The following is a 15,252-nucleotide window of genomic DNA, read 5'->3' as shown; positions in this document are numbered from 1 at the left end:
GGGAAACAATTCAGGCATTACTTTTAAAATACAAAATAAACAATAAACACTTTTTGAAAGGACATTTCAGCATTCACTCATGCATGCAACAAATTATTTATTGAGCACCTAGAGTGTGCTGAGAACCGTGTTAATCAAGCACTGGGTAATCTGTACTGAATAAAATGCATCCCACCCCATAGGACGCAGGTACAAGCCTATGGCCCTCTGGAGGCCCTCACAGGTGCACCATCCACCCAGTTGATACAAACAGGACATTTAGACCTAAAATCACCACACTAATCTGCACACTTAACCTGGACCTTCTACCCCAGACTCCTCTGGATGAAGGCTTACAGAGAGACTTACCACGGAAGCCAGCATCCTCTGTCCAGGCATCTGGTTGCACGACCACAACTGGGTGAGTACCCTGCACCCCCAGGAAGGAAAAAGCATTGAGGGTATCAGAACAGGACTTTTGCGACAGTCACTTCACCACTTCTCAATGGTTTGCTTAAGCAGACTACTCTGCGGGTGACCACAAATGAGGGAGAAGGGCACATGGTAAAAAGGAAGGGTCAGAGGGAAAGAGGGCTTCCCAGGTGGCTCAGTGGTAATGAATTCGCTTGCTAACTCAGGACGTGCAGGAGACCCATGTTTGATCCCTGGGTTGGGAAGATACCCTGGAGGAAATGGCAACCCAGTCCAGCATTCTTGCTTGGAGAATCTCTTGGACAGAGGAGCCTGGCGGGCTACAGTCCATGAGGTCGCAGAGTTGCATAAAACTGAGCGAGTGAGCACACATGCACACAGAGGGTGTTAAATACCCGGAGCTCTTAGGTTCTCACTTATCTCTTAGAGATAAGAGTCTTCTGGCACAGGTACAAGGTCAGAGAAAGGTCAGGGTGAGGTGAGGCACCTGAGGGTACATTCGGGGGTTCCTAGGGACTGACGGGTTCTGTCTTGCTCAACCTCAGGACAGGATAACATGTCCTCCCTGATAGGGCACCACTTACCTGGCCTGGGGTGAATGACGAGGGCTCCTTCACCACAGAAGCCCCACACAGCTGCACCATCCACTCTAGTTGATCTAAACAGGACATTTAGACTCAAAATCACCACAGTAATCTACACATTTACCTGGGCTCTCTACCCCATCCCTCTGGATGAAGGCTTACAGTAAAACTTCTCAGTGGGAGAGTCCATGTTCTGCTGCTCCAAAGGGACAGAAAGGCCTTAAACTACAAATTCTAATTCTACAAAGTAAGTCAATTTGCCACTGATATACTACCTACTTTGCTTATCAGTAGCCATAAGGCCACTTGGTAGATAAGGTCTGAAAGTCTCTCAAATGAAACTCATTGGAAGAAAAAAAAAATCAAGAATCTAATTTCCATTAATTTGCTAAATTGCTGGCTAAGATACTGTGAAAAAATACCCACCCACCATCCCTCCTTCCCTGCCTAATTCTGTGTTGGCAATTGATAATCACAGCCACTGAGAGCACCATGCTTGGTGGTAATTACTGTAAATGTCAAGAGATGGGAAGATAATTCATTCAGTCAAGAAAAAAATACAAGTCACCCTGGACAGAGACTCAGCACACAGGTGGGGAAAGGCCGTCTGCCGACCTGGAATCAAATCACTTGGGGGAAGAAAAATCAGAAGAGATCACAGAGATATGCCACTTGGACCTGGAAAATCAGCAGAACTGACCGCTGGGTTGCTTCCAGGCAGCTTCGAGTTCTCTTTTCCATCAGTCAGTCCATTTCTAGGGACTGCTGAGATACTCCTGCTTGTTTGGCTGAGTACACTGAGGTCCATTAACTCACCTCCAAAATGACAGCTGCTAGAGACCCCGGTTCTCATTATATCAAAGTAGAGAAACAGTGAGAAAGCTCTGAGTGGCACTTGGAAATTTCATAAAAATCCAATCCATAAACAATAAAGACAAAAGCAAAATTACTTTGCCAGGTTTTGCTCATCTGATCCTCGGGGGAGTAGGAGGACCTAACCCCTGGGACAGAAGTGGTTACAGAGGCAAAGCTGGGTAGCCAGAGGGTAGCCTCTGTCTGCAAAAGAACAAACCAAATCTATACACGTCAGGACCTCAGCCCTGCACAACTCCAGAGCTGAGCTCCACAGCACTTCTCAACATAACATTACATTCAGTATCAAATTTAATTAGAAAATGCTCATCAAGAATCTTCCTCTGCTCTGGGCCTGTGTGGGGCACCAGGCCCACAGGGCTTAGGCAGCTGCTGTGCTTTTGTCTCTGTTTCAAATAAAGATGGTTTAGGAGGAGCAGAATTCTTTTTTGACATTTACAAGCCTAAAAGGTATCTTCTCCCTAACTTATTATTTCCCCCTTTCTTAGACCAAAGGGCAGTAAAAGCCGCTCTATCCCACTGAGCACACAGCATACTGTGTGCTAGCTCTTCACTGCCTTCTAGCTCTTGAGAAGGGGCACTGGACTAGTTCCTTGCCATAGGCTATTTAGGTGCGGTTTTGTCTGATGGGTGGTAAAGAAAGAGAACAACCTCTAGAATATCTCACCCACCTGAGGGAACCCCCATAAGGTGATGATGTAGGGGAAAGGTTGGTGTTGGATTCAGCAGTTCTCTTACCTGTGGGCATATTGGTAAAAGGTCCATAGCAACAGATCTCTAGGCCCTTGAAGATCTGGGAGAAAAGAGGGACAGAGGGGTGGAGAGAAAGAAACATTTGTTGTAAAAGATATGGATTTTATAAAAAGCAATATAGAGGACTTACCTGGTGGTCCAGTGGTTATGATGGCACTTCCAAAACAGGGGGCAAGGGTTCGGTCCCTGGTTAGGGAACTAAAATCCCACATGCCATGGGGAGCAACTTCACCCCCAAAGCAAAATAGAGACTCTCAAAAGTAAGAACTTTTCCTTTTCTTTAACACCTGATAATTTCTGCTGCTATTTTCCAGAGATAATCAGCCCAGTGTCCAGAACACTGATGGATTTTAGAAGAATTTAAGTGCTATATGTATTTGATCTACTCTACAGACATTCATTCTTTGTCGTTCAAGGGCTGAGCATCCCACCTTGCTACCAATCAGGTCCAGGCTCTCCCCTGACCTGTGCAGGTAAACTATACTTCTTGTAAGATGAGAAGAAAAAAACTGGTCCTCCTTTATGTTTAAGAAAAGGCTTGGATGGCAAACAATTCAAGTTATCATCTGAAGTTTGATGTCTATCCAGACTTGATAAGTCAGTACAAAACAGGGGGCAAGGGTTCAGTCCCTGGGTGGGGAACTAAAATCCCACATGCCATGGGGAGCATGACCTGACCCTAATTGCCAGAGAGGTTTATATTTATTTTATGTGTACATGCTCCTTTTCTTCTAGTCCCAGAACATCTGCTCCTGCCTTCACACCGCTCTTCGAATGGCCATTATTCCTTCAGGCAACCCAAGTTGTCTTTAATCTGAAAGTGAAGCCCGATTCTGCCTCTCTCCACTAAGCTGACTGCATAAATCTCAGGAGACACAGATCACATTGTAACTTGTAGGTACCTCTTCTACTCACAGTACTCAACAGACTGTCCAGAGAACTTTCTGTGATGGTGGAAATGTTCTATATTTGCTTTAATGAGTTACCTGTAGCTAATGAGCACTTGAAACGTGACCAGGATGATTGAGGAACTGAACTTCCTATTTTATTTAATTTTAGTTAATTACCATGTAAACAACTTCATGTGGCTGGTGGTGACTCTTTTCAGACAAGCAAATTCTTACCCATGCTTTGGCACAGGTTCTTAGTGAAGGAATTAGGTATCATTTTAAAGAAAAAGTCGAAATTGTGCTGGTTGGCTGGATACATACGATTTAGGTAGCCTGTGTTCTCTCCTGACCCTCCTTCTTTCTCTTTATTCCACTAAAATGAAAACTGTCTCAGCCTAGAACTCACATGGAGAAGGCAATGGCACCCCACTCCAGTACTCTTGCCTGGAAAATCCCATGGACGGAGGAGCCTGGTGGGCTGAAGTCCATGATGTCGCTAAGAGTCGGACACAACTGAACGACTTCACTTTCACTTTTCACTTTCATGCATTGGAGAAGGAAATGGCAACCCACTCCAGTGTTCTTGCCTGGAGAATCCCAGGAACGGCAGAACCCGGTGGGCTGCCGTCTATGGGGTCACACAGAGTCAGACACGACAGGCGACAGCAGCAGCAGGCACACGGCTTCAAGAGACTGGAGCAGAGAAAAATCAGAAAGCTAAAAACACATGTCGACCTTTTAGGAGATGCTCACCTCTCTCCTTCCTCCCCTCCCTCCCACTTTAACCTCAGCCAGAGGAATAAGGACAGACAGCAGGACAAGTCTGCTTCTGCTGTAAATGACAACCTCCATCTGTGCTATTCTTACTATCTCTACAAATAAGCTGCATCCCAAACCTGTTGGCAGGACCTACATGTTTATGATGCTAAAAGCTGTCTCCAGACGGCCAGCTGGAGCCAACTGAAGTGAAGTGAAAGTCGCTCAGTCGTGCCTAACTTTTTGCGACCCCATGGACTATAGAGTCCATGGAATTCTCCACACCAGAATTCTGGAGTGGGTAGCTGTTCCCATCTCCAAAGGATCTTCCCAACCCAGAGGTTGAACCCAGATCTCCAGCCCAGGTCTCCCACATTGCAGGTGTATTCTTTACCAGCTGAACCACGGGGAGCCCAAGAATACTGGAGTAGGTAGCCTATCCCTTCTCCAGCGGATCTTCCCGACCCAGGAAATCAAACTGGGGTTTCCTGCATTGCAGGTGGATTCTTTACTAACTGAGCTACCAGGGAAGCCCCACTGGAGCCAAATGTTGCTGCAAATAGTACAAAAGATTAGGAATTCTAATTCCTAATTCCATTTTGGATGTCAACATCAAGGCTGACATTCACTGATGAGGGAGGATGTCTAGTTATGAGATAAGAAATCTGAAATTTCACCTCTTCAAATACATTTCTCTTCCACAAGGTGGAAGAAACACTACGGTGACACTTGGTGTCTTATGAACAATGTTACTTTGACCAGCACGTTCTGTCACTGCCATCCCAAATGCAGGACAAAACTCCAAACGCTGGACTTTCCTTTCAAGGAGGGAAGAATCTGGTGCTGATTCTGCCTCGCATCCAGTGAAATAAAAGCAACTGACTAGCTCACACAGAGCTGCCCTGGGGCCCAAGCAGGAGGAGAAACGGGGCAGCAACTTTTCTTGGCATCACTCGACGGGTGAGGGTACGCCAACCACAAGGGTTTCTGAGCTCCAGGGCTTGAGCTGTGCTCATCTCCCAAAGCAGTTTTCCTCAGAAAAGCATCTCTGTTGCCTGTCTCTCAAGTCCTATAAAGGAACAGGAGGTGCTCTGTATGGGGATGTTCTGAGATGCCCACGGTGCACCCTTGGAAAAGGAGGGAATGCAGACAGGAGCATCAGCACTCAGTCAGTGACCCGAGAGCAGCCAGCTCAGGCCTGACAGGCAGGTGTGAAATCTTTTTCTTTTTTTTAAGTTGGAGTATAACTGCTTTACAGTGTTGTGTTAGTTTCTGCTGCACAATGACATGAATCAGCTATATATGTGTGTGTGTGTGTGTGTGTGTATATCCCCTCCCTCTTGAACCTTCCTCCCATTTCCCCAGCCCATCCCACCCCTCTAGGTCATCACAGAGTACTGAGCTGAGCTCCCTGTGGTATACAGCAGCTTCCCACTAGCTATTTACTTTACACATGGTAGTGTATATGTGTCAATGCTACTCTCCCCGTTCATTTCACCTTCCCCTTCCTGCACTGTGTCCACATGTCCGTTCTCTACGTTTGCATCTCTACGCCTGCCCTGCAAACAGGCTCAGCAGTACCATTTTTCTAGATTCTATATATTTGCATTAATATACAAATATTTCTTTTTCTCTGACTTCCCTCTATATGACAGACTCTAGGTCCATCCACATCACTACAAATGACCCAATTCCATTCCTTTTTATGGCTGAATAATATTCCATCATGTATATACACACCCCAAATCCTCTTTATCCATTCACTTATCCATTTGTCCTGGCTATTGTAAATAGTGCTGCAATGAATACTGGGGTACGTTTGTGTCTTTCTGAAGGTGTGAAATCTTGCCTGGATTTCTCCCTGAAAGAATGACATAATTTTGGCTATATCATCCACAACGGTATGATCTGGGGAGGAAAGTCACTGAATCTCCCTGGGCCTATAGTCTTTTATTTGTAAAGTTGTTAGAATAATTAATTTTCCTCCTGTATGAAACCTCCTATAACATGCCAGGAAACTACAGTGTTGTCATTAAGAGTCAGATTTGAGAAGGAGACTGCAGGGGTTCAGTTTCTAGTTGGGCTCACAACTAGCTGTGTGAGCTTGGGGAATTTACTCAATCTCTTTGAGCCTTAACTTTTTCATCTATAAAATAGGCATAATTATAGTACATGCTTCCTAGAGTTGCTGTAAAATTCTTAATTAATTAGCAGTCCCTGGATATAGTGAACATGGCATAGATGTTGTTAATGATTATCACTTTCTCTTCTATGCTTCCCAGACAGCACTGGGTACACTCCCCTCACAGCACTTACTACACTGCTGTAGAGAAACATCACCACAAATGAGAAAGTGCAAAGGTTTTAGATTCACATCTATCTCAAATGCCAGCTCTGCCATTTTATCAGCTAAGATTTGCACCCTAGAATGAAATCCAAATTACATAACTTCTCTAAACCTCTAAGCTCTCTCATTTATAAAACAGATAATACAGTTGGCCCAGTGCCTTATTGGATCCAATAAGTTCTGTGTCCAGATTTAATCAACTGTCAATGGAAAATATTTGGAAAAAAAAACCAACTTTTTTCTAGAAAAGTTCCAAAAAGCAAAACTTGAATTTGCTTTTTGGCAACTATTTACATAGCATTTACACTGTACTAGGTATTTGAAGTAATCTAGAGTTGATTTAAAGTATATGGGAAATGGAATTCCCTGGTGGTTCAGTGTTAAGAATCTGTCTGCCAGTAGGAGGGACATGGGTTTGGCCCCTGCTCTGGGAAGATCCCACATGCCTTGAGGCTACTATGCCTGGGCGCCACAGCTACTGAGCCTGCTCTCTAGAGCCCATGAGATAAAACTACTGAAGCATACTTGCCCTAGAGCCCATGCTCTGCAACAAGAGAAGTCACTGAAAGAGAAAGACCCTGCTCGCAGCAACTAGAGAAAGCCTGAGCACAGCAAACAAAGCAAAAATTTAAAAACAATATATGGGAGGATATTATATGCAAACGCTACATCATATTTAAAAAGGGACTTGAACATTCTTGGATTTTGGTTATCTGCAGGGTGTCCTGGTACCAATTTCCCAAGGGTACTGAGGAATGACTGTACTTCTTTACTTTGTTGGGTTAGGAAAGCTAAAAAACAAGAAACCTATTATGAATGCACCTACTTGGTGTTCTAGCAGTATCTATAAGGCCTCTTATAAGATGAATCAGACCATCTCCTTGAAGCGGGTCGGAATGCAGAGGAGTGGGTGGGCTTTTTGTCAACGCTGGGGAGAAGAGCTTTACCTTCTTGTCTTGGGATTCTCTTGCTCGCTTTGGGCCTTGATGGTTTCTTCCATTGACAACATCTCCTCTGACTTCAAAATCATGCTGAAAGAAACCAAACCCAAACCACAGGGGTCAGAGAAAAAGAAGCTTCCTTCAATGGAAACAGAGGAGATATGTCATATTTAAGGAATGTATTGCCAGGCAGTTTTGACCCCCTTCCCCCAAAATCATGCTTTTTGGTAGAATGAATGAAATGACCAGCATTTCAGCTGCTGAAATCAATTCACTGAAGCCAATCTTTCTGGACAGAAACTAACAATTGGCTTTTCACCTCACTGGGACTTGATGTATTTTAATTTTGAACATCTATCTCCTCTCAAAACATTCACTTAGCATTTAGATTAAACTGCTAATACTGGGCTGTTTAAAGATAACTGGAGAATTCCTGATCTTTTAAATCAATCTATTATTATCTAAAGAAGTAAGGGCTTCTCAGGTTTCCCGTTGAGAGATGTACAGTTAATGAAACCAAAATGATAAAATATACATTTAATATACTGAAGAAAGAGGCTTTTCATTATCATATTTTGACTGGTCAAGGATGAGGAAATAAAGACTAATCAGATTGGAGAGGTTTTGGGAGAATTTGGGGAAAAGAATGCTTAGAAACAATTGTTTCTGAAACTCAGATTGTCAGGGACCACATCTGTTGCTAAGAGTATTACAAAGAAAAATAAAGTCATGAGTATAACCACAGGCTGTTTTTAGGTGAAATAACTCTGGGACTTTCCTGTGGTCCAGTGGTTAAGACTCTGCTTCCAGTGAAGGGGGCACAGGTTCCATCCCAGTTGGGGAACTAAAATCTCAAATGCTGCCTGATATGGCAAAAAAAAAAAAAAAAAAAACACCTCCGAATATTTCCTGGTCATGTAAATGAGAAGAGTCTAGTGATAAATATGTCATCTAGTTGAAGATGACACTAAAATTAACAGTCCTCACCATACCCCTGTGCCTACTAACCTCTCTATCTGGGTGTCACACAACATAACTCCCCAAACCCACGCATCTAAAACAGAGCTCATGGTGCTTCCCTGGTGGTCCAGTAGTTAAGAATCTGCCTTGCGAGGCTGGGGATACCAGCTCAGGAAGATCCTACATGCCTCTGAGCAACTAAGCCTGTGAGTCGAAAGTACTGAGCCTGCACCTTAGAGCGTGCCAGCTGCAACAAGAGACGCTACTGCAGTGAGAAGCCTGTGCACCAAAACTAGACAGTAGCCTTGATCTCCTGCAACTAGTGAAAGGCTGCCTGCATCAATGAAGACCCAGAGCAGCTGACAATAAATAAATAAATAATTAAAAATAAATAAATAAAATACAGAGCTCTTGATTCTACTCCTGCCTCTCACTCCTCCCCCTCCCAACATGTTCCTCCATCAAGTCTTCCTTATCTAATGAACATCACTAACATTTACTTCACTGTTCCTGACAATCAGAGGTTCCTGACAATTGTACAGGAGGTGTGATCAAGGAGGTGTGATCCCCAAGAAAATGGAATGCAAAAAGGCAAAGGTTGCCTGAGGAGGTCTTACAAATAGCTGAGAAAAGAAGTTAAGGCAAAGGAGAAAAGGAAAGATATACCCTGCAGAATTTAGATATGCAGAATTCCAAAGAACAGCAAGGAGAGATAAGGCTTCTTCAGTGATCAATGCAAAGAAATAGAGGAAAACAATACAATGGGAAAGACTAGAGATCTCTTCAAGAAAATCAGAGATACCAAGGGAACATAGAATGCAAAGATGGGCACAATAAAGGAGAGAAACAATATGGACCTAATAGAAACAGAAGATATTAAGAAGAGGTGGCAAGAATACACAGAATAACTATACAAAAAAGGCCTTCATGACCCAGATAACTACGATGGTAATGATCACTCACCTAGAGCCAGACATCCTGGAATGCGAAGTCAAGTGGGCCTTAAGAAGCATCACTACGAACAAAGCTAGTGGAGGTGTTGGAATTCCAGTTGAGCTATTTCAAATCCTAAAAGATGATGCTGTCAAAGTGCGGCACTCAATATGCCAGCAAATTTGGAAAACACAGCAGTGGCCACAGGACTGGAAAAGGTCAGTTTTCATTCCAATCCCAAAGAAAGGCAATGCCAAAGAATGTTCACACTACCACACAACTGTACTCATCTCACACACTAGCAAAGAAATGCTCAAAACTCTAAGTGAGGCTTCAACAGTACATGAACCGAGAACTTTCCAGGTGTTCAAACTGGATTTAGAAAAGGCAGAGGAAACAGAGTTCAAATTACCAACATTCAAAAAGAAAAAAAAAAAAGCCAACATTCATTGGATCATAGAAAAAAAGCAAGAGAGTTCCAGAAAAACATCTACTTCTGCTTTACTGACTATACCAAAGCCTTTGACTGTATGGATCACAACCAACTGTGGAAAATTCTTAAAGAGATGGGAATACCAGACCACCTAACCTGCCTCCTGAGAAATCTGTATGCAGGTCAAGAAGCAACAGTTAGAACTAGGTATGGAACAACAACCTGGTTCCAAATTGGGAAAGAAGTACATCAAGGCTGTATACTGTCACCCTGCTTATTTAACTTATATACAGAGTATGTCATGAGAAATGCTGGGCTGGATGAAGCACAAGGTGGAGTCAAGATTGCCGGAAGAAAGATCAATAACCTCAGATGAGTAGATGACACCAGCCTTATGGCAGAAAGTGAAGAACTAAAGAGCCTCTTGATGAAAATGAAAGAGGAGAGTGAAAAGGCTGGTTTAAAACTCAACATTCAAAAAACAAAGATCATGGTATCTGGTCCCATCACTCCATGGCAAACAGATGAGGAAACAATGACAACAGTGACAAATTTTATTTTCTTGGGCTCCAAAACCACTGCAGATGGTGACTGCAGCCATGAAATTAAAAGACGCTTGCTCCTGGAAGAAAAGTTACGACCAACCTAGATAGCATATTAAAAAGCAGAGACATTACTTTGCCAACAAAAGTCCATCTAGTCAAAGTTATGGTTTTTCCACTAGTCATGTATGGATGTGAGAGTTGGACCATAAAGAAAGCTGAGTGCAGAAGAATTGATGCTTTTGAACTGTGGTGTTGGAGAAAACTCTTGAGAGTCCCTTGGACTACAAGGAGATCAAACCAGTCTATCCTAAAGGAAATCAGTCCTGAATAGTCATTGGATGGACTGATGCTGAAGCTGAAACTCCAATACTTTGGCCACCTGATGCAAAAAACTGACTCACTGATGCTGGGAAAGTTTGAAGGCAGGAGGAGAAGGGGATGCCAGAGGATGAGGTGATTGGATGGCATCACTGACTTGATGCACATGAGTTTGAGCAACTCTGGGAGTTGGTGATGGACAGGGAAGCCTGGCGTGCTGCAGTCCACGGGTGGCAAAGAGTTGGACATGACTGAGCGATTGAACTGAACATCCACTTCATTATTCAGGACAGAAATTTAAGCATTACCCCCTCAATTCCTTTCTTTACCCCATTCTCCAATTTAATATATTAGTAAGTCTTATTTCCAACCATCGCAAACTAAACTCTTCTTACCATTTCCGGGCCTTACTGTACAGATAACACTCAAACTCTTTACCATGACTCACACCAAATCTGGCCCTAGTCTATGATCGTCTCCAGCCTCTTATCTAACCTCAGCTGCCTACATAAGAGTCACCAACTCCCCAGCTATAGTGGCCCATTTTTCTTTCTTTTTTTTAAATATTTATTTATTTGGCTGCACTGGGTCTTAGTTGCAGCACACAGGACCTACAGTCTTCAGCTGCAGCATGTGAACCCTTAGTTGCAGCATGTGAGATCCAGTTCCCTGACCAAGGACTGAACTTGGGCCCCTTGCATTGGTAGTGCAGAGTGTTAGCCACTGGACCACCAGAGAAGTTCCTCCCTGGCCTGTTTTTCTTTAACAGACCAAGCTCATTCCTTTCTTAAGACCTTTATATTTGCTATCCTCTGCCTATAACATTTGTTCCCTAAATTTTTCAAGGCCAATTCTTTCTTGTTTCTTAGGTCTCAGCTCAAGCTTTCCAGAAAGCTTCCTGGGTCTCTTTACCTAAATATTAACAGTCAACTTCTGTCCCTAGTCAACTGCCAGTCTATTGTTCTATATATTTCTTCATAGTGTTTATTGATATTTAAACACATATTATCTGTTTATCTTTATTTATGGTGTATCTCCCACCCCGCAATGAACATTCATCCCACCAGAGCAGGGGCCTATCAGTCTTGCTTTCTGCTGTATCCCTGGTGCCCAGCAGATAGTAGGCTCCCAATAATATGTCACTGAAAGTTAAAACCAACAGAAATGTCAATTAATTAATTATAAACATGCTGAATAGTGCATAATAGTTTAAAACTGTTTTCTGGTAATTTTATTTTGCCTGATCTGTTGTCACCAGCAGCTCTAAGATGGCTGTGCTAAAATTATTCCTCCTCCTACGCTCTCTTATTTACCTCTCACTGTTCTCATCTCAGTATCAAAGAGTAAAATCTCTTTGAAGGAATCAGATTTCTAAACAGACACATTTGCATGTTAATATGAAGGATTCTTCTTCAACTGTGAATGAGTTTTCTACAAAAGTGTATGTATGCGTGTAAGATTTAGGTGGGCCTGCTTCTCCTGCTTATGAATCTTTGTTTGCTACTTTATAAATTCCTTTTCTTTTCTCTGAGGAAAGGATTGTTTCTATTGAAACAAACGAGTGAGAACATAGAATTTCCTAGTTTGCTCTGCATAACTCTTTTTTTCTTTTTGGGAGGCTGCACTGGGTCTTCACCGCAGTGCGTGGGTTTTCTCTAGTTGCAGTGTGCAGGCTTAGTTGCCCAGCGGAATATGGGATCTTAGTTCCCGAACCAGGGATTGAACCTGCATTGGAAAGCAAATTCTTAACCACTGGATCACTACGGAAATCCCTGCATAACTCTTGATGATCCATATTGTCAAAGAAAATCTTTAGAAAGTAGTGTAAGGCAGAAAGCAGATACATTTTTGGTGACTGTATGACTCAAAGGTATAAAGTCTCTCTGATTAGTTTGTAAAATAGAGTACCTACCTCATCCAGCATCTTTCTTTCTTTAATAGACTGGGTGACCCCTGAAGAGATCACAGAAAAGACAGGTTACACAAGAGCAGAAGACCTCCTTTCATGGAGGTGGATGGTGAAGTGATTCACATAACAGTGTGGGAGAAATAACACTGAACAGAGATCCTCTCTTTGTAAAACCACAGCTCCTTAATAGACTTCCTTCTAGAGAGATTGTTGATGTTTAATTTAACATTATAAAGGTGCTTGCTGCACGTGGATTTCTACCTACAATTGAATAATCCCTAGTTTTTATGCTTAACATTGCCAGAAGCAGATTAGGTCCTATTAGTTATCAAAAGAAAAACATTTCCCCCCACATCACCATCGTATCTGAACAAAGACATATGCACTAAAGATAAAACTTAGTTCAGTGTTACCATTAAAGACCTTTCCTTAATTCAGATTCAGCATCAGCAAAAACCTTAGGTGTTAAAATGTTAGGTGTCAAAATGCAATTCGGAGGTGTTAAAGGGAGGAGGGGAAAAATTATACGGTACTTACAAAAATAGCTAACTACCCATTTTCCTCCTGCAATTCCCAGAAAATATTTCAGTGTCCGTTCACACACAAACTCAGGATCTGCAAAATGGAAAACATCCAAAGGATTAGAAGTTTAAAACAAAATCAGGGAAGGCTGCCATTAAGAAACTGAAGCACCCCAGGCTCCTTACGCTACTTGAGATCAGTCTGGATGGATGATTCCAACCTCTGGTGATAGACTCAGAGGCTGAAAGCACTCGTAATTCTAACTAGCCAGTGTGGATCTTTGGAAGTTTGGAAAAGGCTGATAGGAAGGCAAGCCCATGGGAAATGTCAGCCCTATTTTCTACATGCCAAGGCCAGTTAAAGGTGTCTGTCATTGTGCTCAAGGAATTACCCATGTTGGTAGTATTGATATGTGTAGACGGGGAAGATCTATTTTACTGGATGGTACATGTGAAAGGAGAAGAAAAAAGTATTATTGAAATCCTAAATTTGAAATGTCAATGTAAGCGATGAATTTTTACCCCTAGAACTTCTACTTGGGGAATCCTAACCCTAATTCCTAATTCCCCTGCAAGTGACCAAAAAAAAAAGTATTTTCATAGTTATCCTCTTTTCAACCTAAGTATTTTAGAAAGCAGCTGAAGAATCACTTCTGTTTATTTTTTAGTGTTTTAAAGGCCCCTGTGAAGTACTAAGCAAACTCAGGAAAGAACACTTAGTTTTAAACAGGAGAAATGTATTTAACTAAATCCTGAACACAGCAGGCCATCTGCTGGGAGTAGCAACTGCCGTTCTTCCTAACCAAATTCTTCACAAATTAAAAAAAATCGCCGCCGCCCCCCATCCCCCACTCACAATTTTTAAAGCTTTTTGTTTAACTGCTGTGAAGGTTGATTTAATAATATGTTTTAAACCCAGAAATTTTAGGTCATTTCTAGTTTAAAAGCAACAAATGTACTATTGCCTTTGAGCTTAAAGACTTGAACCACTTTCAATTTAATGTGCATTTTAAAGTTTTCTTTTCACCTATCAGCAGCCTTGATCCAAACCTATAGCTTAAGATATATTGAAGTTTAAAGATATTCATCTCTAAAACAGTACTTAGTTCACGGTACCTTGTTTTGGTGTCTGGTTCCTGTGAGCATTATCCTCTGTCCCTGTGGTACAATCTTAATACAGTAGAAACCTAAGCTCTTAGAGGTTTTAAGGCAAAGTGTCCCTGCCAAGGAGTCTTGACCCCATGCTCAAGAACCTACAGTTGTATGAACAGAAAAACCCCAGAGAGGACTAGAGAATCCATTTTGTTAGCAAGGTTTTAAGAGGTGTGCTTCAACCTGCATCTTCTGTTTGCCACAGGAACCTGTCTTTGCTTTCTAGAGCCCATGAGTGAGCCTAACTCCTTTTCCAGACAACGACTCTTCAGATATTTCAAGACACTTATCTTGTTTCCTTAAGTTTTCTTATTTCTTCATTTCTTCTTCAAATGACATTGCTCTGAACTCCCTTTCCCCATCCTCTTCATCTACCTCTGGATAAACTGTTGTCAGGGACCAGTGTGAAAAGAAAGCATGGTGCTCAAAACAGAGCACATATCTTCCAGGAGCTCGCTCTAGAGGGGGTAGGGTTGTGTGTGTGTGGGGGGGTGTCAGGTTCATCACCTCACTTGCTCTGGTGTTAAGACTTGTATCAGTAAGGCCCAATTTCAAATGAACTTTTGTTAGTGGCCCTGAAATGTTTACTCACATTTACCTTACAGTCAACTAAAAGCCTCTGAGGTTTCCCTTGTCATCACATAAGTCAAACTTAAGATTTTACAAGGGGAAGGTGTTGGACAAATGAATTTTTCCTTTCTTTTTCCTTTTTCATATGCTAGGCTATCTCAGAGCAATAACTGGACTTGTGTCCTGAAAAACTCTCAACCACACTGAAACTAGAGTTGGAGTGGAGTGAGGACATGGAGTGGACATGGAGCCAGGGTTTCCAACCACCTGGATTTTGAATAAGCAGATTTCACTTCTACTCATTCCCCTCTTTGCCCCATGTGTTCCTCTAGGACTTGGGCTCTGTCCTACCCAGA

At 42.5% G+C, this 15,252-nt stretch overlaps 1 protein-coding gene across 1 annotated transcript in view; it reads right to left on the bottom strand.

Annotated features, from left to right (window-relative positions):
* The window catches only part of BRCA1 (BRCA1 DNA repair associated), a 68,188-nt gene that overhangs the window by 1,748 nt on the left and 51,188 nt on the right, over nt 1-15,252 (bottom strand). The window contains exons 17-22 of the mRNA XM_065908767.1: nt 13,191-13,268; nt 12,657-12,697; nt 7,562-7,645; nt 2,607-2,661; nt 996-1,069; nt 349-409 (exon numbers count right to left, since the gene is read on the bottom strand). Of these exons, the coding sequence (XP_065764839.1) occupies nt 349-409; nt 996-1,069; nt 2,607-2,661; nt 7,562-7,645; nt 12,657-12,697; nt 13,191-13,268 (393 nt within the window). The remainder of the gene's footprint in view (nt 1-348; nt 410-995; nt 1,070-2,606; nt 2,662-7,561; nt 7,646-12,656; nt 12,698-13,190; nt 13,269-15,252) is intronic.

The sequence above is a fragment of the Muntiacus reevesi genome, chromosome 18, assembly GCF_963930625.1.
Source record: "Muntiacus reevesi chromosome 18, mMunRee1.1, whole genome shotgun sequence".
Lineage (NCBI taxonomy): Eukaryota > Metazoa > Chordata > Mammalia > Artiodactyla > Cervidae > Muntiacus > Muntiacus reevesi.
Note: the sequence above shows the minus strand (reverse complement) of the source record. Positions and strands in the feature narration are given on the sequence as shown.